The following is a 21,243-nucleotide window of genomic DNA, read 5'->3' as shown; positions in this document are numbered from 1 at the left end:
GCGCTGGCTGGTTTGCGTCGGCGTGTTCTCTTCTGTGAACCAGTGTTTCTGTCATAAAGATTTGTGCCCTGCATTCTTAATTACACTGTTCACATCTGTGCTGAAATGTGGTGGGTCCTCATCACACTCTACACCGGCCCTGAACTGCTTTCACTTTTCTTTTCTTTTCTTTCTTTCTTTCTTTCTTTCTTTCTTTCTCTCTTTGTTTCTGTGTATCTTTCATTCATTCACTCCTTGTCACAGTTTTTTTTAGCCTTACTTTCCTCCCCTCTTGCTTTTCATAATTTTAGCTCTCCCACCATCATTGCAGGGTCATTGCAGGTGATGTGGCTGTATTGTGTATGGGTGTGTGTGTGCTTTTTTGCTTGTGTGCTTACATGTGTGTGTGTGTGCTTTCGGGAGTGTATGATCTATGAGAGTTTACCAATCTGCTCGTTATCTTTCAACAGAACCCCCCCACACACATACTCTCCCTCCCTCTCACAAATACACAGACACATACACACACACACAGTCTTTATACATCATCACTCATTTCAATGCAATGGGTTTTTTTCTGTCCTCCATGTCATAAGGAAAAGGAAAGACTCTATAATTATGATTATGATGACCGTTGTTATAAATCAATAAACCCTGGCTGTGTTGGGATACGTGCAGCTTTGTGACACACAGTAATGGAGATGTTATTTAATGATCCCTGGTAGTGTTGGGAAGGATACATCTTTGAGACACACAGTAATGGAGATGTATAATAATCCCTGACGGTTTTGGGAAATCTGCCACTTTGTGAAAAAGTAATAGAGATGATGTCGTGGCTGAGGTCATCTGGTCTCTCTGCACCACGCACTCTGGAAAGTGTGTCATGATGCCACTCTGAGTTACTGCCAGTGTGTGGCAAGAATTTCGAGAGTGCGTCTCAACTGAGGCATCAGAACTGGCCCTGAGTGGAACTGGAAGTTCTGTCCTGTGACGTTGAGATGAGAGCAGCCGGTGGTTTTGGGGTAGAACTATCTAAGGAATGGGCTGAAGTCCCTCAGGGTCCACGAGAAGCAGCCATGCTGGCTCCGCAGGGGGTTAAAAACACACACACACACACACACACACACACACACACACTCCTTCTTGATCTCTCTCTGTCACCCACAACACTGTATTGTCACTCACACTCACACACACACACACATACACACACACACACACACACACACACACACACACACACACCCCCTCTCTTTCCTTCTGGATCTCGCTGGGTCACCCACCTACTCTGACAACACTCTCAGTCATTCTCAGCCATCAGGCCCTTTTCCACTTTGTAATCTCACAGGTGTTCCTGGAGGTGAAAACGGAATCTTCCGCGGCCACCACCTGCCAATCATAGCAGCTGTGCACAGTTTCCCTTGGGCCCATTCATCAGCCCAATGCGTTCACCTGCCATTGGCCCCAGACACCGCACAGCCAATCCCCCAGCCAGCCCCCTTCCCCATAAATCCTCTCTGGTGTCTGCGTCTCACCACTGAAGCCCATAACCCGTAATTCCTCCAGTCACTTCCCGCCAGAACACTGTGTGGGTTCTAATAAGACACCCCAGCGAGCTGCCATAGCCAATTAGAGTGGGCCTGCCGGGAGAGCAGGAAATGTCATCAGAGATGGTGCTGTTTCCTGTTGCTGACCGCCTGGGCCAGAAACGATCACGTTTCTCAGGTAAGCACTGCCTCGGGAGTGGTGCCAGGTACGGGCCAGGTGTGGGCCGTGTCTGTTCCAGGCGGCTGTACTCTCACTAGCCGTGACCATGCCAGCAAGTGTAACCTCAGTAGTGTAGAGTAAACATTCAGCCCAGGGTTGGGTAGACAGCCCTGGTTTTCACTGCTGCTGCCGTCCGAGAGCTGCCTCAGCTATGTGTGATCTTACCCAGGGTGCCTGTGAAAGCACTCTTAAAGAGTTCCACACATTGACTGATTGTCGGTCTGAGTGGAAGCGTGAGTGTGTCCGTTTTTCCGTCTTCTGTATTTTGGCTGATGTACGTAGCTGCAGCATCTCCTCTGCTTCCATCATAAGTTTAGATCATTAGCATTAGCATTGTATCTGAATGTGAGAGTAGCTTCTTATATGCAAGCATTCATCCAGCATCTGAGCCACAGTGCAGGATTTCATGGCCTCAACCTTGTCATCTTTGATGTAGCGGGTCAGGGAAACCTTGTCATCTTTGATGAAGCGGGTCTTGAACCAAGGATCAACCAGGGTTGCCATGTTCTGGAGGTCATCAGTGCCAGCATCATCATATCTCTCAGTCAGATAGCTTGTTTGATAAATTGTTTGTCCTTGGGGGGTGGTGAATAGATGGTGGGGGTTGTTTTCTTTTGGTCTCCTACTTTGCCTGCAGTAGTATAAGAGGGAACCTGGGTAGTCTCTGGTACTATTTACCCACTTTCCCTTGGGGCAGGGTTAAGCCACCTGACATCTTTGCTCTGGGTAAAAGCATCTTTTAAATCTGGGTGAAGAGATGCCACAGTTGGTTACCAACTGACACTCACTCACTCACTCATCCACAGCCTTTCAGCAAAAATGTTTTGGAAGTTACCGGGAGAATGATGTTTAAGGTCAGTCTCAAAGGCAGGAAAGAGATGCGCACTCTGGAGACTCTTGTGGGTTAACATCATCAATGTCAATGCTCCCAGTTGCTCCTAACGACCCTGAAATGAATCTCATTATCTTGTGATACAAGGAGACAGTAGCTCAAGGTTGGTCTCCGATGGCTTTCCCACCACACACAGGCAGAGAGTGGGTGGAAGGAATGACCATTCAACAATTCAACCTCGCTGGAATGAGGTGCCATGCTATGTTGCACTCACTATTTTTCCAAACTGGACTGGTTATGGGTATACTGTGCTTTGCTGTGCAGTCCTGGTCTGTATTACCCGAGTCTGTAGTGATATGTGCCTGAGTGTGCTGTAATGCTGTGTCCTCCGTGCTCTGCATAGTCTTTGCTGTGTACTATACTGTGCTGTGGTATGCGTCGGGCGGAGCCCCTTCCTGCTGTAATGTGGGGTTCCAGTAAAGCCAGATAAGCCGCCTAGGCTCTCTGATCATCGCTTAGCCTTGTGGGCTCCCCCGGCATGCTGCTAGTGCAGCTACTACTACTACTAGTGCTGCTTCTACTAGTGCTGCTTCGTTCTACTAGTGCTGCTGGTACTGCTACTACTAATACTACTGCTACTGCTAGTGCTAGTGCTACTGCTACTACTAGTGCTGCTGGTACTGCTACTACTATTGCTACTGCTACTACTACTACTACTGCTACTGCTACTGCTACTACTAATGCTGCTTCTACTGCTAGTGCTGCTGCTGTTACTTCTAGTGCTGTACTAGTATGTGTGTGTGTGAGAGAGAGCTGTATGTGTGTTTGGGTATCACTGTCATGTGTGCATGTGAGAGAGAAGCTCTCTGCATGTGATGGTGGTATTAGCAAGTGTTCAGGCTTATTTGAGTGTTAAACTTTTGTGCAACTTTTTCCATGTGTGTGTGTCTTTGTGAATTAATAACATTTTCTCTCTGCCTAAAATGCTGCTTGCACATTTGACAAGACAATTAAGATATGACAATTGAACCCCCTTTGAACCAGTTTCTGTGTGTGTGCTTCTGCACGGGAGTGCGTTAGATGTGACAGCATCCTGCAGTAAATTACACTAGTATTGGATGCAAAAGCGTTGATCTGAATGAGCCACTGAGTTCAATGGGTTTAATTACTGCATTTGCTGCAGTCAAAAGACATGAGATCCGAGTCCATGCAGTCCAGTGGCAACATAGCTGCAGGGTTGCGTCCTCCAGCGAGGTAAAACCAGCTTCACAGCCTAAGCGCTAAACAAAGGCCTGGTCCTCAAATCCCAGTGCCAAGACCTTCACAGTCTGCCAGCACAAAGCTACACTGTTGCAGCCGAGTTTTGTCAAGGATGTCCAAACCAGCTGTTGGTGTTGTCAGGATTGCGCCAGAAAAACATGTTTAACCTTTTTATTCCTGTTTTTAATGTCGTGTGAAAGAACTGTGATGAAAAATGTTTTCCCACACGTTCTGATTGCACAAAACCATGTTTAGGTTATGCTAAAAAAAAATACTATGGTGTTAGTTGGGCTGGAGTTTGTCTATTTTATTGCATTGCTTTTGTTGCCATTGCTCTGTGATGTCCTGTCCAAATACTTTAAAGTGAGTGGCGTGAAGTCGTAAATCTGGACAAATCATAAACATATCCATGGATGACATCAGCTGCTAATCTTTTCCTGATAGCCAAAGACCATCAGACAAATAAATAAAACAAAGACGAAGGTTATTAAATGCCAAAATTAAATCATGCTGGGGTCATGGGGTCAACCCCCTGGTAACTCCAGAGCCAAGAGAAGGCCTTGGTTACACTGTGTGCTAGTAATACAACATATTTTATGTTTCTAAATGCTTGTCAAATATTGCTCAAATGTACATAATGCAATAAGTAGCATTAAATAGAGGGAAACAATTACCAGTCAGTCAAGCATGTGTAGTTACTGTGTTACTAATGTGTGTGTGTGTGTGTGTGTGTGTGTGTGTGTGTGTGTGTGTTTGTGTACATTGCAGTCGGTGGTGAAGACCGGACGACTCCTGATCAGTCATGAGGCTCCAATCACAGGAGGCTTTGCTGCAGAGATCAGCTCTACAGTACAGGTAAGAGCCATCCTGCCAGACACCTCCACTGACTTTGTTTCTCTCTGTCTCCTTTTATCTCTTTCTCCATCACTCCCTCTCTCTGTTGCCCTCTCTCCCTGTTACTATCTCTCTCCCTCCCTCCCTCTCTCTCTCTCTCTCTGTCTCTGTGTGTGTTGTCCTCGCCTGTAATAAAATGCATGCTGACCCTGTGACTTATCAGCGCTCCGAAAGCTGAGCCTCATCTTCACTTCCTGAACAAGCGGCCATCGTGTCTCATTACGACCCCTCATTCCTCCTCTCCAGAATCCACTTCAACTGACGCCAAACGCATCGTATCTCACCATGGCTATTTTCCAAGGGCACCTTCCTATCTGAACACAAGTTTGTCAGTCGAGGACGGGGAACCTTCTGGACCGTCCCAAATTCTTAAGCCTCTCTCTGTTCACAATCCTCCAGCAAGTTCAGGCCAGCACTTTCAGTGTCCATCAAAGCACATCTGCTTTTCTTGTATGTGAGTCATATTTACGCGAGACTCGTTTGTGAAATACACATTCAGGTGACATTATCCTTGTTAAAGCATTGCTTCGAAAAAAGACCACCATGTGTCTGAGATAGACGTGTTTCTTAAGTTTTTACGAGTGACATGAGGATATTCGGTTTAAAAGGGAGGGAAGAGCCACGCGGTGACAGCTTTACAAGGGAACCACTTCCAGCGGTCGAGGCGTTAGCCGAGAAGCGTCTCTTGACACCACAGTGAGCCAGGCGACCTTTGCTCCCCTACCTCAGTGTGGCAATTAGCTCAAAATGGACTTCGCCCTGAAAGTGCTGCATGATTTAAAAAAACGAAATGCCACTCTGACCACTCGCTATTCAGTCCATCTGCACCGTTGGGGGTTGTTAGTGGGGGCGGTAGCCCGGACGAGGAAGGGCACGTTTTTGTTTCCCTCACGGAAACGTGACCCTGGTGCCACCACAGAGAGATGACTCACCGTAAATCACCATGACAATGGGACCCATCCGAGAGAAGCTAAAACGACAGAGGCGAGTAGGTGCAGATGAGGTGCCCCTGGAGGGGCAGGCAGAGCGAGCGCAGTATCAGGAGCCCTAATGAAAAAGCTCAGGAGTGCTCTAGCACCGCTCCTCTGAGAGCCCTCTGAGCCCTCCACACTGAGAAGCAGCTGGGCAGCACATCTGCGGCCTAATGTATCCTCTCTCTCTCTCTCTCTCTCTCCCTTTCTCTCTCTCTCTCACACACTCTCTCTCTGTCTCTCTTGGTGCTCGCTCTCTCTCTCGCTGTCTCTCTTTTGTGCTCGCTATCTCTCTCTCTCTCACTTGTGCTCTGTCTGTCTCTCTCTCTTGCTCTTTCTCTCTCGCGCTCTCTCTTGCTCTTTCTGTCTCTATACCTTTTTTTCCTTCACTTTCTTTATTTCAACCGCTCTTTATATCTTTCCGTCTCTCCCCTTCTTTCTCTCACTGTCTCTACCAGCCCACCACTCCCCCCTCCTCTGTCTTTCTCCTTTTCTTTCCCCAATTATCCTTTCTTTCTCACACGTGGATCTGGTGCTTTAGCGCCTAATGCAGCCACTGTCCTGGCTTAGGGAGGGGCAGTGGGATGGGGGGAGGGGGGACGGAGACATGGAAATCTGCAGCCTGGTGGCCTTGAGGAGAGGGGATTTTTCAAAGTCCTCCATGCTCCACCCCCTCTGTGTCTAAGTCTGTGTGTCGGTGTGTATGTGTGGGTGCGGGTCTTTGTGTGGGTCTGTGAGCGTGTGTATGTATGTGCGTGTGTGTGTGTGTGTGTGCATGTGTGTGTAGGTTTGTGTGTGGGTCTGTGATTCTGTGTCCGTGTGTCTGTGTGGCTCTGTGAGCATGTGTGTGTGTGTGTGTGTGTAGTTGTGTGGTTCTGAAAGCGTGTGTGTGTGGGTCCGTAAGTGTGTGTGTGTGTATGTTTTGGGGTATTGAGGGGATGGGTTAAGGCACTAGTCCTGTTATTCCTGGACAGGCCACTGGAACAGAAGGAATTCTTGTGGGTCGATTTGGATTGCTATTTCTCCCCATGTCTCTTATTCTCTCTCCCCTTTTCTCTTTCTCTCCCTCTTTGTCTCCCCCTCTCTCTTTCTCTTCCTTTCCTCCTCATGATATCCCCTCCTCTACTGTAATGTGCTAAATGGAGGTGTTGGACGTGTGTCAGACCCGAGTGCTCAAACTGATTCTCGGTTGGCTGAATGGAGACGAGATGCAGTTTCAATGATTGTGTGTGTGTGTGTGTGTGTGTGTGTGTGTGTGTGTGTGTGTGTGTGTGTGTGTGTGTGTGTGTGTGTGTGTGTGTGTGTGTGTGTGTGTGTGTGTGTGTGTGTGTGTGTGTGTGTGTGTGTGTGTGTGTGTGTGTGTGTGTGTGTGTGTGTGTGTGTGAGGGAGGCTCTGGACCATCGGGATAACCAGTATGAAATGGTGAACCCTTCGCATCCTAAAATTGCACTATTCCACTAAACTTGCCACTGGTGTAGCCTACAGTCCTGTGTCAATGATGGTGATACCAGAGCCAGGGCTACAATCCACCCATGGCCATACCGGGTGATTTAACATGTCACTGTGTGTGATGAAAGGGTCTACTGATTGTAGATGAAGCACCGTCTCTGGCCCTCTTAGGAAAGGATAACATGCTTTTTCTCTTTCCTCTTTCTCCGTCTCTGCTCAAAGCCAGTGCAATGAGATGCCTTGCTTCTCGATGCCATAGAATATAGGCTGCGGTACGAAGTCTCATAGAACTGAGTCGATTTACAACATATTTCTTCCCGAACCGATCTTCAGGGGTTTTAATATCTGCATGTCGATGCATGTAAGTGTAAATGCATGTCTTTATAGTAGGCCTGGATTCCCTTTAAGTTGGCATGAATGCCTGTGAAAGTGTTGGTCAGTAAACCTCCAACAATCTGTGTGCTACAGCGATCAAGACTCCACTTTGAAATCCCCACATTCGTTTCGTAAACCCACAACAAAAGACCCACCACTGCTTCATTTATTTATTTATTTGTTTTATGGGCGATTTGCACATTGAGTGTGACTGTTTCATGTTGTGATGCTTCTCCTTTTATTTCACCAGTCATTAGTCATAATCTCCTAATAAAAAGGAATGCAGCATCAAGCAACAAGCATCAAGCAACCCATTCTCCTTTGTGTTGTGGTACAGGCATCACTTCAAAGTGGACTTTTCCTGTTGGGGCACAGCGGTTGCTGGGAAACCAAAGAGTGCTATGTTCGTAAAATGCCGGGACAATCAGAACCAGATCAGTGGCCGACATGGAGCTGGGTTGTTGTGGAGTTGCAAACCCGTTTCATTACATCCAATACACTTAATTCTCTTCACTGGAGTTTTCTTCTAATTTTTTCCCTTAACCCATTTCGCTCCATCCAACTTTCTTCATTGGATTTCCCCCATCAGTAGGGTGGACATTCAGTCCTTCAAAGGAGGGAGTTTCAACCTGAGAAGCCTGTTATGTTTCTTGAGGCTGTTATGTTTCTTGAGGCGGTGATCGAAATTAGAAACATACACTGGCAGAGTCGTAAGCCTCTCAGACCTGCCTTGTAGTCCGGCTTTAAACGTTCTGATCGACTCGGTGAAACAAAGGCAATTATTCTCTTTCTAGGCAGATTTACTCCAATGTTGCCTTTTTTTTGCTTTGTCTGACAGTCAGCTAGAACCGCCATGTCATCCCCATCAAGGCCAGCTTTTGATTTTGGGAAATATTCACTGGTTGTTGCTGAGTATATGTCAAGTCAACTCAAATGTATTAATAAAGCACATTTAAAAACAGCTAATGTTGACCAAAGTGCTGTACAATCAGAGTCGGCAATGACAATAAAATATAGAATCAAATTAAAACAGAAGCAAAACACTCACATAAGCATCTATATAGACAGTGCAAGTATGCGAATCATCAATTCAGATCAGGAGGATCCAAAGGCTAAAGAATAAAAGTGTGTTTTGAGCCTGGACCTGAAAGAGTCAAAAGAGGGGGCAGATCTAATACAGAGGGGCTGCAACAGCAGCGGGCATGGTCACCCCTGGATTTGAGCTTAGGTTGGGGGACGGCCAGGAGCCCCAAGTAAGACGACCTGAGGGACCTGGCGGTGGAATAAGGGGTTAAGTGGTCTCATATATAAGAAGGAGCCTGCTCATTCAGGGCTTTAAAAACAAACAGGAGAACCTTAGAATCAATCCTGAACCGCACTGGAAGCCAGTGAAGAGAGGCTTAGATAGGGCTAAAATGGTCCCTCTTCCGGGTACCCGTCAGGAGCCTGGCAGCGGCGTTCTGGGCCAGTTGTAGGCGGGACGGGGACGACTGTCTAATTCCAGTATACAAGGAATTGCAGGAATCTAGCCGGGAGGAAGTGAAGGCGTGGATGACCTTCTCAAGCTCTTTGGGTGACGGGAAAGACTCGAATTTGGTAATGGTGCGAAGTTGGAAGAAGCCGGCTTTAACTACTGCATTGACCTGTTTATGAATTGAATATCACACCAAGGATTTGACAGGGGGCTTGACCAGAGTAGACAGATTGCCTAGGCTGCTGGCGGTCAATTTGATGGAGTCAGGGGGGCTGAATAATAGAACTTTTTGTTTTCATTCAATTGTAGAAAGTTTTGTGCCATCCAACACTTGATGTCCTCAAGGCAGTTCATGAGACTGTTGCACATTGGCCATAATTGATAACAAATGATATTGCCTTAAGACTCCAGTAAGCATCTTGGCAAGCTTTTATCAATGCCATCAGGGGCAGTTGGTGTGGTTTTTTTTGTAAGGTTTTTGCTAGCTTTTTAGGTAGGTAGCCTACTAGTTTTAAACTCAATGAACTTCATAATCCTGCTTTAAACACTTGGCCAGAGATGATACATCTGTTTTGGTTATCTTAACTCTTCTTTAAGTGATATAATATGCATCATTTAGATGCTTATTGAAGAACATTAAACCATACTTAGAAACAACAGAATCATGACATCAAAAAAACAGGTGTATGGAAAACACATGTTTGGATACTTTTCTGTTTTAGGAAAACGGTCTGACAACATAATTTATGGAAACATAAATTCCAGAGAACGTTCACAGACTGTCCATTCGGATTAAAACGGATGCTCTTATTCCAGGCAGGCAGAATATTCTAAAATGTGGCTTCCCCCATCTGACTTGCGGCGAGCCAAGAACGCTATTGTCTTTTTTGGTAATATTGGCATTTCTCTGTCACTCTTCACTTTCGATACTCTCCAATCTGTGGCTGCGGCTGAGGAACCCCCCTCTTTCCCTCTCTGTCTGCCTCTGAAGAAATGAGACAAAATATATGACTGAAGATTTGAACCGTATTTTTAAATCCGGACCCAGCCGTGTCTGTCCTGCCTTTTTTCATATTTTGATTCCGCTTTTTTCATCTGTTGCGTGAAATGATGTGTGTAATGTTGCCGTGCCCGGTGATAAACACTGATTTGAGTGAAACCGGATATTCCGGAAGTTGATGAAGGAGCCGCAAACATTTTGGGACTAGACACGGCTCTTCCAAGCTCTTCCAGTAAAATGATTTAGACACGAGGTGCTTTTGCTCCGAAATAAACCAGGCCTAAAAGCACAGTACGTACAGTTTCTCACTGGAGACTGTCTCTTTGGCAGGTGTATTTTCTCGTCAAGGGCAAAAGAAAAAAAAACTGAAAATTGCACCTGCCGGGAAATACGAGGGGAAAAGGGCTTTGACATGCTGGTCACCATCATTTGGTCGTTTTATGTAGAAGTGAAGAGGGAAAGCCTTGAGATGAACATCACCTTGTGTCACTCCCAAAGACTATACAACCCCCCCCCCCCCCTTTTATTTGCATCAGGCACAGACTCAGCCGTTTCTCTGGGAGGCTCTGGACAGGCTTCTCAGTTTCATTTCCCTTTCACCTCAAGCATCGGGTCACCTCGACTCAATAAGACATGAAGGGGTAGAAGTTGACTGACCTGACTGATCTCATGCCAGTGGAGTCGACAGACAGAGGTGTTGGACACGGATGACGCATCACATAAGACGGCTACGTAATATGGCTCGTCCTCTTTTGCATATGTGCATTAAAATGCCTGTCAAGCAGTCCAGACTCCCCAGATGACATTATTAATGTCCTGTAAGCCCTGAAGTGGAGTGAAATTACATCCTCTTATGGTTTCAATTAAGTCCTCATTAAAGCTGAAGTGATTTCTGCCCGCAAGCGAAACGCCATTCCCAGAACTTGTACTGCTCCAATCGAACTGTTTTTTTTTTAGGTAAACTCAAAAGAGAAGGTAATTGCACATAATAGCTGAACAAATTGTATTAAATCCCTCTGTTGCTTTTGTGAACAGTCCTCATATACTTTATATTGTATAGGGTTGGAGTTTTGTCTAACCTCTGTGTTGTATTTGTCCTTCTTGGTTCTTGGTCATGGGCGTACCATATTTGGGTTCCTCACTGTTGTGGGTGTAATGTGTGCCGAGATAAATCAAAAAGAAAAAGAAAGGTGATACCAGGACTGGACTCCTTCAATTTATAGTCTTTTTTTTCTCTTCTCTTCTCTTCTCTTCTCTTCTCTTCTGTCCTCTCATCAGCTCTTCTCTTCTCTTCTCTTCTCTTCTCTTCTCTTCTCTTCTCTTCTATTCTCTTCTCTTCTCTTCTCTTCTCTTCTCTTCTCTTCACTTCTCTTCTGTCCTCTCATCATCTCACCCCTTCCCTCCTCTCAACCGTTCAGCAGTTGTTCAACCACTGCAGACGTAGTGTTGAAATAGGGAGGGAGGTGCCCACTGCAGAGCAGAACCAGAAACTATCACCCATTAATAAGCTAGTTTCCGCTCATTAGCTGGACAGAGAAGCGGTCGCCACTCAGGAAGAGGGCACTAGGTAGAACGGAAGCAGAGCGGCTTGCCAGACTCACAGAGAACACTCCTGCTGGGGCATCCTGGAGGATACACCAGGAAGAGGTTGTAGGTTCTTTGTAAAATCTTTGTAAAAAATTAAAGATATCCCTAGAAAGTTATCAATTTGAACCGTTTGTTGGAGGTGTGTGTGGGTTTATTAAAGGGTTTAAGTAGACCTTTGAAGGGATCCTCTCTCAGAGAAAAGCCAAGGGAGAGCCTTTTTATTTATAGTTTGGAGCTGCTCTCCCTCAAGTTCCTGTGGTTGATTATGCCAGAGCACTTAGACCTTTGTGTGCTCAGGTTCCCAGTGCTGTTGACTATCAGCAGCAAGCCATACACACACCGGAAAACACACACGCACACATGCACATGCACACACACTCTCACACACTCACACACATTTCCTCATGGAGCTCTGTCACCTGCGGCTTTTAGATGTGCCCTACACTGGAAGTGTACAGTACACTCTGTGTGTGCATGCGTGCTGAGACACACTGGTCCCTTCTGCTCATTTCAGTAAATCCTGATGCCAGTGGCGTCATCTTCATCCGATGCTGGCTTGAGGCCTACCTGTGCTCACCCCTGTGTCTTTCCTGTGTGTGTGTGTTTGCCTTCCTGTGCTCACCCCTGTGTCTGTCCTCTGTGTGTGATTGCAGGAGGAGTGCTTCCTGAACCTGGAGGCCCCCATCGCCAGGGTGTGTGGCTACGACACGCCCTTCCCCCACATCTTCGAGCCCTTCTACATCCCTGACAAGTGGAAGTGCTTTGATGCAGTAAAGAGGATGATCAACTACTGACACCCCCATCTCACCCCCTCCAGAGTCTTGTTGGGGTGCTGACATGTATGTATGGTGGATTTCCTCCCAGGTTTTTCCCACTGGCTCTTGTGTGTTGTGTGTTTTCACATGGTCTCTATGCAGCGTAGCCCCAGGGTTCCACTGCAAGTCATTGCGTACATGTCACTTGTGCAGATGTCCTACTTCATAAGAGGCAGATGCTTGGAGAGAATTTGACAGATAGGTCTGAGCGATTTGGCAAATGTAAACGCATTCATCACTCAGCCTTAAATCTGTTCAACTTCTGCAGTGAAGCTGTCCGTTCACCATATTACTCTTCCCCCCCCACTGCTGTGTAATGCACCATAGCTCAGTCTGTGGGAGGGATGAGCTCTCTATTGCTCTCCTGGTGGGTTGAACTGCATCGTTTGTGTTTGATGAAGCGTGAGGTGAAGATAAAAGTTTATCGATGGCCATTAAAAGATTGAAATCTCAGGCAGTGAAAAGTTTCATATGATGAAACATAGTGAATTGTTCCTTGAGAAGCCTACTGTTTTTTGTGTGTAACTTTTATTCTTTCATTCTCTCCCCTCTCTCTCGTGTTTCCTCTCTCCCCTTACCCCTCCCCGCCTCTCTCCGGTCTGCTCTCGTTCACTCTCTATCTGATATCCCTCTGTCCCTGTCTAACTCTCTCTCTCTTTCGTTCTTTCTCTCTTTCTCTCTCTCTCTCTCTCTCTCCCTCCCTCCCTCCCTATCTCTCTCTCTCTCAGTGTGTGTGATAGTATGAGCTGCTTGTGTCTGCTGCTTGAAGACTGTTTGGACTAACGCGCTGCTCATCTCTTCCTCCTGCAGAACCGCTAGGACCTACATACAACAAGTCTCTCCTCCCTTCTCTGTCTCTGTATTTTTTTTCACAAAGCCAGATGGAGGTTCCCCTGACACCATCCAGCGAGATTGCTGTACACAGACTGTTACTGCGGAGCCAGGGAGAAGCGAGGGAAACTTTTTAACACGTTTTTTGGGAAACAAACTTCAGAACTCTAGCGGTCCTTTGAAGGAGACACAGTTCACTGACACTTAACATGTAGATACTTTATGAGTGCTCTGCTGTAATAACTAGCTGAATGTCTTCTTTTCATTCTCGCTTTTTCTTCAGCTGAATGCTGTCGATGCCTTCCTCCTGTCAGTCGTTGTTTTTTGTTGTTATTTTATGTCGTCTTGCCTCAGCCATGCTACTGGGATAGTGTGGTTTTAAAAAAAAAAATAAAGTGTTCGATTTTGCGGTGGTACAACTGAATGTTTCGTTTTTCAGGGGTGTCTGTGGTGGTTCAACTCGAAATCAAATCCCTTAGTTAATCTTATCTCCCTCTGGAACGAAATACTGTTTTCTGATTGGCTAATGGGGTGTACATTAAGTTCGTATAACCGGACACCTTGGACGTAGTTCCAGTAGAAACGTTAAATCGCCGTTCCATATCAATGCTCTTGAATGGTTACCATTGACAACCAACGTAACGTTTATTTTTTGACAGCTAGGATAATTTGAACCAAGATGGCGGCGTTTTGGGACAAGTTAGTGGGCAATGTTTTATGTCAATTAAGCTGTCTACACGACTTTTTATATGTCTAAATTGACTCGGTTAGTTGTTTATGTTCTACACGAATGTTGTAGAATATTGTAATTCTTAACTGAAAGTCTCTAATATTATTTGTAGGCGGCTGTTAGCGCTTAGAAAAAAAACCCATTGAAACAGATGTTAGCTCACGGCTAACTAGCCGGCTCGATTGTGAGCCTTCGACCAAAATTACTAAACTTGACCTCCCTGTTGCTCTGTCCAACTTCACCATCAACGGAAACGTGGAGTTCAACTGTAAATAGTAAAACCTTATGAACAATACCTGTGTCCGTGTGTCCGTTTACTTACAGAGGTGAGCTCATGAGTGTCACTTTGCAGCAACGCCCGGGGAAACTAAAGGTTCAGTTCCACGCACTACTTTCTCTAACGGGAACACTAGGCTTCAAATCAAGAATTCATCAGGTTATTATGCATATTACATTTCCTAAAGATAAAGGAAATTCTAAATAATAATAATAATAATAAAAACATTTTTGGATGTTGTAAACGGGAGATAAGCGGGATAACGGCCTCCGAGCTGTCCAGTTCTACGAAGTTAATGGACTTCTGCGGACCAACACCACTCCGCTCCGCGTCGTGGTGTTCTTTGCCCCGCAGCGTCCATTAACTTCGTAGAACTGGACAGCTCGTCGGCCGTTATCCCTTACATGAAGCACACTGGAGTCAGAGTTAATACACATCGCCCGTCCTGAATATACAAGAGGTGCTTCTGGATGAATGCAGAATAAACCTGCATGCTAAGACAGTAATTACTGACCCTAGCAGTCTTTCACAAAGGGCTTTCACAAAGGGCTTGATAAATTACTACACTTCTGAAGCTTACTGTATCAAACTGCTTTCACTTATGATTACATGCACTGAATAAAAATAATAGCAGTAAGATACTTACGAGAAGACTAACAATAGGCATCTTTGTTTCAGACTGAAATACTATTGAGCACTCTTGTCTTTTTTTCTTTTTCTTTTAAAAACAAGTGGCTTCATGCCTGACCATACTTGAAGCATCATCATTGGATCTGTTATCTTGGCAAATGTGCCTTGAAGTTGTATGCATGTTGGGACTGTAGTCCGTGGTTGCCACGTATCTCATCTGGAACACAGAGTAGTCTGGACCAGTGTGGAGTGCAGCTTGCTTAGACCTCATCCGAACATGCACAGCACATCCTTCACCGACTGATTTAAATAAATGACAAGGAGTTTGAGGGCTTAGTGGAGACTCAATACCAGACTTTGAACTGTTCTCTTTCGTCAGACAAACAAGATTAGACATCACAGCAAAATTCAGTTTACTTTGAATGCTGCAGTGTGGAGAATTTAGGTGGATAATATATTAGCAGAAGTGGAATCTAGTACTCATAATGATGTTTTCATTAGTGTATAAACACATGTCGCTGTGAATCGCTGTGTTTCTGTTAGCTAAGAATGAGCCCTTCATACTTACATAGGAAATTGGTCCGCTTCTAGGGAGTCGGCCATGTTGCACCGCCTTGTTTCTACAATAGACTCTAGAAAGGCCCTTTCGTGTTTTTGGTGACTGTACCTTTAAGCTGACAAAACCAGATTTCTTTTAAATATACAAAGTTGGGTTTTTGTCTGTCACATTGAAAACACTTTCATATTCAACAACACATACACACAAAACACACGAAGCATCTGTTGAATAGTGGCCAAGCACCGTTCAAGCTGTCTATTTCTTTGGCACGAACACAATTAGCCTACCATCTACCCTAAAAACTGCAGAAGAGCGTGAGGTAAGAAGTTTTAGATAGAGTGTGAGTGTGAGTGCACACAACGCCTGGTGATCAACCTTGAATTGAGGGCAACTCGCCAAACATAACAACTGATGTGGCTCAACTCTATTAATTCAAAGTGCTAAGTTGGATCCCTTTAGGCTCTCGCTCTGTGAAATCCTTAAAACTAAAAACAAATGTAAAACTTAAGCCTGCAGAGTCTGTACTGCGGAAAGGACACTGGACCTGTGTCAAATCCAGCATTGCATATGTTCTAATCTCTGTATGCTAAACAGTAGAGGGACCCCCCCCCCCAATTCTCTCTTTAACTCTTTTAACTCTGTCTTAAACTCTCGCTCACTTTTTTAACTCTCTAAGGCTGAATCCCATTTCTCCCGCTACCCCTTCGTCTTTCCCCTTCCCCTCCGTTTTGCGCGTTCATGTGGAGGGGTAGTGCTGTCCCAATTCACGTTAAGACAGAGGGGTAGGGGAAGGGGAAGCGCTTTCTACCGCTCCAAACGAAGATTTTCCGAGGGCACACTTCAAACGGAGGGGTAGACTGATTTCCCTCAATGCATTGCGAACCCGTGATCATTAAAGAACAAACATCGCGCGAGTCCATTTAAAAATGTCGGAAACAGCAGGGAAAGCATCACACAAATGAAAGTATTTTCTTTGTAATTCATGATTTTAAAACTTGTTTGATGAAATGTTGCATTGTGTAAATAACAGCTGCAGGCGCCATGTTTGTTTATATCTGGTGAGTGACAGCTGTCGCTCTCCGGTAACGTAACAGCTGACGCTTCGTACTGATGACGTACGTAATTGTTGAAGTGCTATCCCAATTCGAAGGGCTAGCGTTTCAACCCCTTCCGCTACCGCTCCGTTTGAAAAAGCGAAGGCGAAGGGGTAGGGGTAAGGGTAGGGGTAGAGATGAGAAATGGGATTGGGCCTAAGTCTTCAACTCTGTCTTAAACTTTCTCTCACTCTTTTAGCTCTCTAAGTCTTCAACTCTTTCTCACTATTTTAACTCTGACTTAAAATATCTCTCACTTGTTTAACTTTGTAACTCTTTCACTGTCTTTATCTGTTTTGACTGATGATACTCCCTAATGTTTTGTTCTTTAAAATGGAGTTGCTGTGGTGACCCACTGTGGGCTTCTGTGGTTTTGGCCAGCAAACAAGGAAACAAGAAATCACATGGCAGAGTTTGGAACGGGGGTGGTGGGGATGCAGAAACAGAAAGAAAGAAACGGATAAACCATTGATGCCACAAGTATCTGTCAGCCTCATGTTAGCGGCAAGGACGATCCTCTGAATTTGAAAAAGTACGTTGACCGCAAACTACATATGGAATATAAAGTTAAACTAGCGTCTGTCATTTTGGTCAGGGAGAAAGCTGGGTCCCAGTCACTGTGGCGAGAGGAGACTCTCTCAGGGGTGTGGCAGCACAGATGACCTCGGCCTGGGGTATGTGTGTGTGTGTGTGTGTGTGTGTGTGTGTGTGTGGCTGCAGAGATGACCTCAACCTGGGGTCTGTGTGTGTGTGTGTGAGGCTGCAGGGATGATCTCTGTCTAGTCTGAGTGTCGGGCAGCACAGATGACCTCGGCCTGGGGTTTGTGTGTGTGTGTGTGTGTGTGTGACCTTGACCTCTGCATGGGGTTAGTGTGTGTGCGCTCAAGCATCTGTCCTGCTCACTGGAAGTCCTTATTCACCATTCAAGAGATCTTCATTATCATCCCACCCATAGGCCTTTATCACAGCGGAACAGGTTACCTGAAGTGTTTGTGGAAATAGTGTCACCTCCTCTGGTTTTTGTTTTTTTGTAGTGGCTACCTCCATACAGACTCATGTCATGTTATCTGCTGTCAGTAACTTAGACAGGGACGTCACTAGACAATTAGGCAAGGATCACACTGACAATAGAGACGTGGCAAAGCACAACGCAACACTCCGACTATAATAAACAGATTAAACAAAGTTCTGTCTCGTTGCTAATTGATGTATAGTACCAATTTCTGTACAACGGAAAGAATCGTCCCGCCCCTATCAAGTATAATTTGGTAATATACTGAAAAGAAAATTACCTGTCTAGAGCATCTAGTGACTGCTGTGAATAGGGCAGGTGAAAACAAGAAAAAGACAACGTGATGGTTTAGAATAACAGCTAGCTACTAGCCTGATGTAGCTCTAGTCAGTCAGTCGAAGCCCAACGGTGGGTTGAGCACCATAGACCAAAGGAGATCAGCATCCCTGCTACAGTTGAAGACGGACCTGGCACAGTTGTACAGAATGATGGACATCATGCAGCTGGCAAACAGCAGGGACAAATCAGACTAGGAAGGAAACATGCAGTGGACAGAAACCAAAGGATAGATGGCCAGGGGCTTTTGACAGCAAGAAATGGAGTTGCATCAATGATGATTTTTAAAAGAATTTTGGAAGGACTGAAGGAGTACTGTGGAGAGTAAATTGAATCACATGGGTGAGGACATCTTTAATTATGGCATGGAAAGATATGGAGTTTGTCAGAAATCTTGGAAGAACAAGCAAGGTCAAGATGACATCTTGACATAGAAATGCTGATTCAAGAGAGGAGGCAGCTGAAGAAGCCATACAAATGGGTAGGTGGTGAACAGAGAGTGTATTGGTGTGCAGCAGGCAGAGGAGAAGAGTAGACCGGCTATACTAAACAAGGCAGACCTCCTCAGGCGAAGAATGGAGTGGACTGACCAATCTAGCGTTGCGTGTTTGAGAGTTGGAAAAAAAGGGGCTGGAGGAGTATCTTCAATGGGTACAAACTGACAATCAGAGGCATGTGGAACTCTGTAAAGGAGCACCTTATGTTTTGAAGTACAGATGGATGCTTATAGTGATTGTATAGAAAAAAGGAACCATTCTGAGACGTGGTGTCAGATGGTATATTCATACTACAGTTACTTAGAGGATATTCATTTGTGCATCAACATAAGTAACTACACCACATCCTGGCAGCATTTGGAGATTGGTATCATGGCTGGATGCCTCATTTCAATGTTGGCTTTTACCATGGCAGTGGAGGTATCTGTGACAATGCACAAGGGGTATTGCAGCATAGGAATATCACTGGGCAGAGTGGAAAAGCAGCACTTGACAGCCCCAGTGCAAGGCTCAAAAAGGCATCTTTGTTGTTGTTTAGTTATTGCACCCTGTTGTTAGAATACGTAGGCTAGGTTGTTGGGTATGAATACTTGCATGTGACGGTGAGAGGTTTGGCCGCTGTGGGAAGTCCCCAACAATAAGCATGAGGAATCTTTAATTTAAAATTTAAAATATTTACTGTGTATAACTTTAAAGATTAAGATTATCCTTCCAGTGGTACATACAGTTGAATCACCCTTCACATCTAGTGGTCCTTGGAAGTTGGACATTAATCAGCATGTTGTCCATAATGAGGCTTGCACCAACATCAGATAGCATCTGGTCAATGCGGAAGCCGTTATCGGCCATGCACACATCTCCAGGCTCTTGTAATCTGAAAATTCCAGACTACCTTGTTATATCTTGGTCAGATATTGATCCTTTGAAGAGCTTTGAAACAAAAGCAAACAAAAACAAACAAACGCCACACAGGGCAATACCTGTCAAAGCTTTAAAAGTTGTGTGATTTTTGAAAAGGTTTCAGGGTGCAGTGTAATCAATGATGGAGATTTGCATCAAATTTCCGTACAGTCCCGAACAGTTTCCACATTTGAACAGTGCTGTTTAAACCTTGCCAGCATTGTTGCTTGGACCTGTTCCCTTCACATCCAGGCTAGTGCTGACCCTTACTGGGCCTATATGCTGTAGAACAGGGAATGGTGGAGGGGAATGTTTCATGTGTATAACATATTAAAAGAAGTCTTGATCCAGTGCTTCTACCAGTTGTGTTACAACACGATGCATGTGGTTGGAAAACTTTTTTGGCCTTTGGGTTTTGCTTTGGTTTGTTTTGTTTATTGCACGCAGTTAATAAAACAATAGAAAAAAACATTTGTTATATTTGATTCTCAAGCCAATCTAGTCTTTGGTCGTTAATTCTATTTATGATCTTTCCAAACGGTATCTGCTTATTCAAGGACATTTCATTTCAGTTATTGATGTTTGGTATATGAGACTCAGATCTCATTCGTTTGCATTCTTTGAAAAAGATTCCTAGCTCAAGAAACTGTCCACTCCTCACAGTGTTTGAGGATTTATGTTGGAAACAGCTCTTTAGTGTGATCTTGCCATGGTGATGGATTAGGTTGTTAGGTAAATGATACAGTTGAAATGGTTGTTGGAGAACAACCGCAGAAACATAACTGAGAGGCAATACTGTCTGCAGTCAAATGTTTATGAGTCAGTGACAAAAACAGTCACATAACAATACATATTAAAAATATTGTTGAGTACTAGAGTTGGTTTAATATGTTCTGGTATGATAATAGCTTTAAGAATGGATAAAGTCCAGGTAGAGTAGAATTCCATTTAAAAAGTCTAAATTATTGCCATCCAATGTATCTCTGTGTGCTGATGCCGGCCATTCAAAATGCCAACAGTAGTCAGGTTTAGCACTTAAAGTTCAGCTCAAGATTGTTCCAGACATTCTCAACCAGCCTCTACCTTCATGTGTTGAAATGTGTTAGTGTTTAGGATATCACGAGACACACATGTGTGAAGGCATGAACTGTTCTTGGTTTGGTTCTGTGGGTTCAGAGGTTTGTGAGGCCTCTCTTGCAGTTGCCGTGTTTCAGTGGGTGTATGTAATACCATGCCATGTTATGTCAAGCTGCCAAACCAACAATCTGTAGGAGCAACCACATACAGGCATCTTACATGTATGCAAGCTGTAAGATGCCTCCAGATTCCTTACACTTACCTCACACGAGGAATTTAGACTCAAATAACATAATTTGTTAGGAGAAAGGCAAAGAGCATAATTTGCATGGCATAAATTATATTTATGAATAGATTAGATGTGACCAAGTGATTAGCCTCCCCACCAAACTTTCAGCTCTCCCTCTATAAAAGAAAAATGAGAAGAAAAAAAACTTGTGCTAACTAATGAAATACCAAAACAACAGAGATCAAAATAGTGGGGATGGCAAAAAAGGCACTCCTCCAAACAGCACTTACCTGGGCCTTTTTATACAATGTGGAAACTTGACGAAAAGAGTGACATGTGACATTAAGACCAGAATGAAAAACAGGGCTGTGCTTTTCTTACTTCCCTGTTAAAAAATAGAGCCGTGCTCATTGTTTCAATATGGAGAGAAATGGCCATACTTGGTTTGAAATCTCATTTCACTCCTGTCATCTCTTTGCTTTTAATGTCATCAGATAAAAGACATTTAAAGCAGACTGCCTCAGCAGCTTAAATATGTATTCTGAATGGCTCAGGGGTGGAGGCCAGGGACACAATCACAGACAGACACGCACACACACACACACACACACACACACACACACACACACACACACACACACACACACACACACACACACACACACAT

The 21,243-nt window shown here is 44.8% G+C and overlaps 1 protein-coding gene across 2 annotated transcripts in view; it reads left to right on the top strand.

Moving 5' to 3' along the window:
* bckdhb (branched chain keto acid dehydrogenase E1 subunit beta) overlaps positions 1 to 14,331 on the top strand; it is a 58,001-nt gene extending 43,670 nt beyond the window's left edge. Inside the window, exons 9-11 of one of the 2 annotated variants that reach the window (XM_080857674.1) lie at positions 4,607 to 4,693; positions 12,243 to 12,428; positions 13,133 to 14,331. In XM_080857674.1, the coding sequence (XP_080713800.1) occupies positions 4,607 to 4,693; positions 12,243 to 12,383 (228 nt within the window). In that variant the 3' untranslated portion in view covers positions 12,384 to 12,428; positions 13,133 to 14,331. The remainder of the gene's footprint in view (positions 1 to 4,606; positions 4,694 to 12,242; positions 12,429 to 13,132) is intronic. The other variant, XM_080857673.1, reaches the window with a different exon arrangement.
* Positions 14,332 to 21,243: the final 6,912 nt, after the last annotated feature.

Source organism: Sprattus sprattus (genome assembly GCF_963457725.1).
Source record: "Sprattus sprattus genome assembly, chromosome: 19".
Classification (NCBI taxonomy): Eukaryota; Metazoa; Chordata; class Actinopteri; order Clupeiformes; family Clupeidae; genus Sprattus; species Sprattus sprattus.
This window is presented reverse-complemented; position numbering and strand designations above follow the sequence as displayed.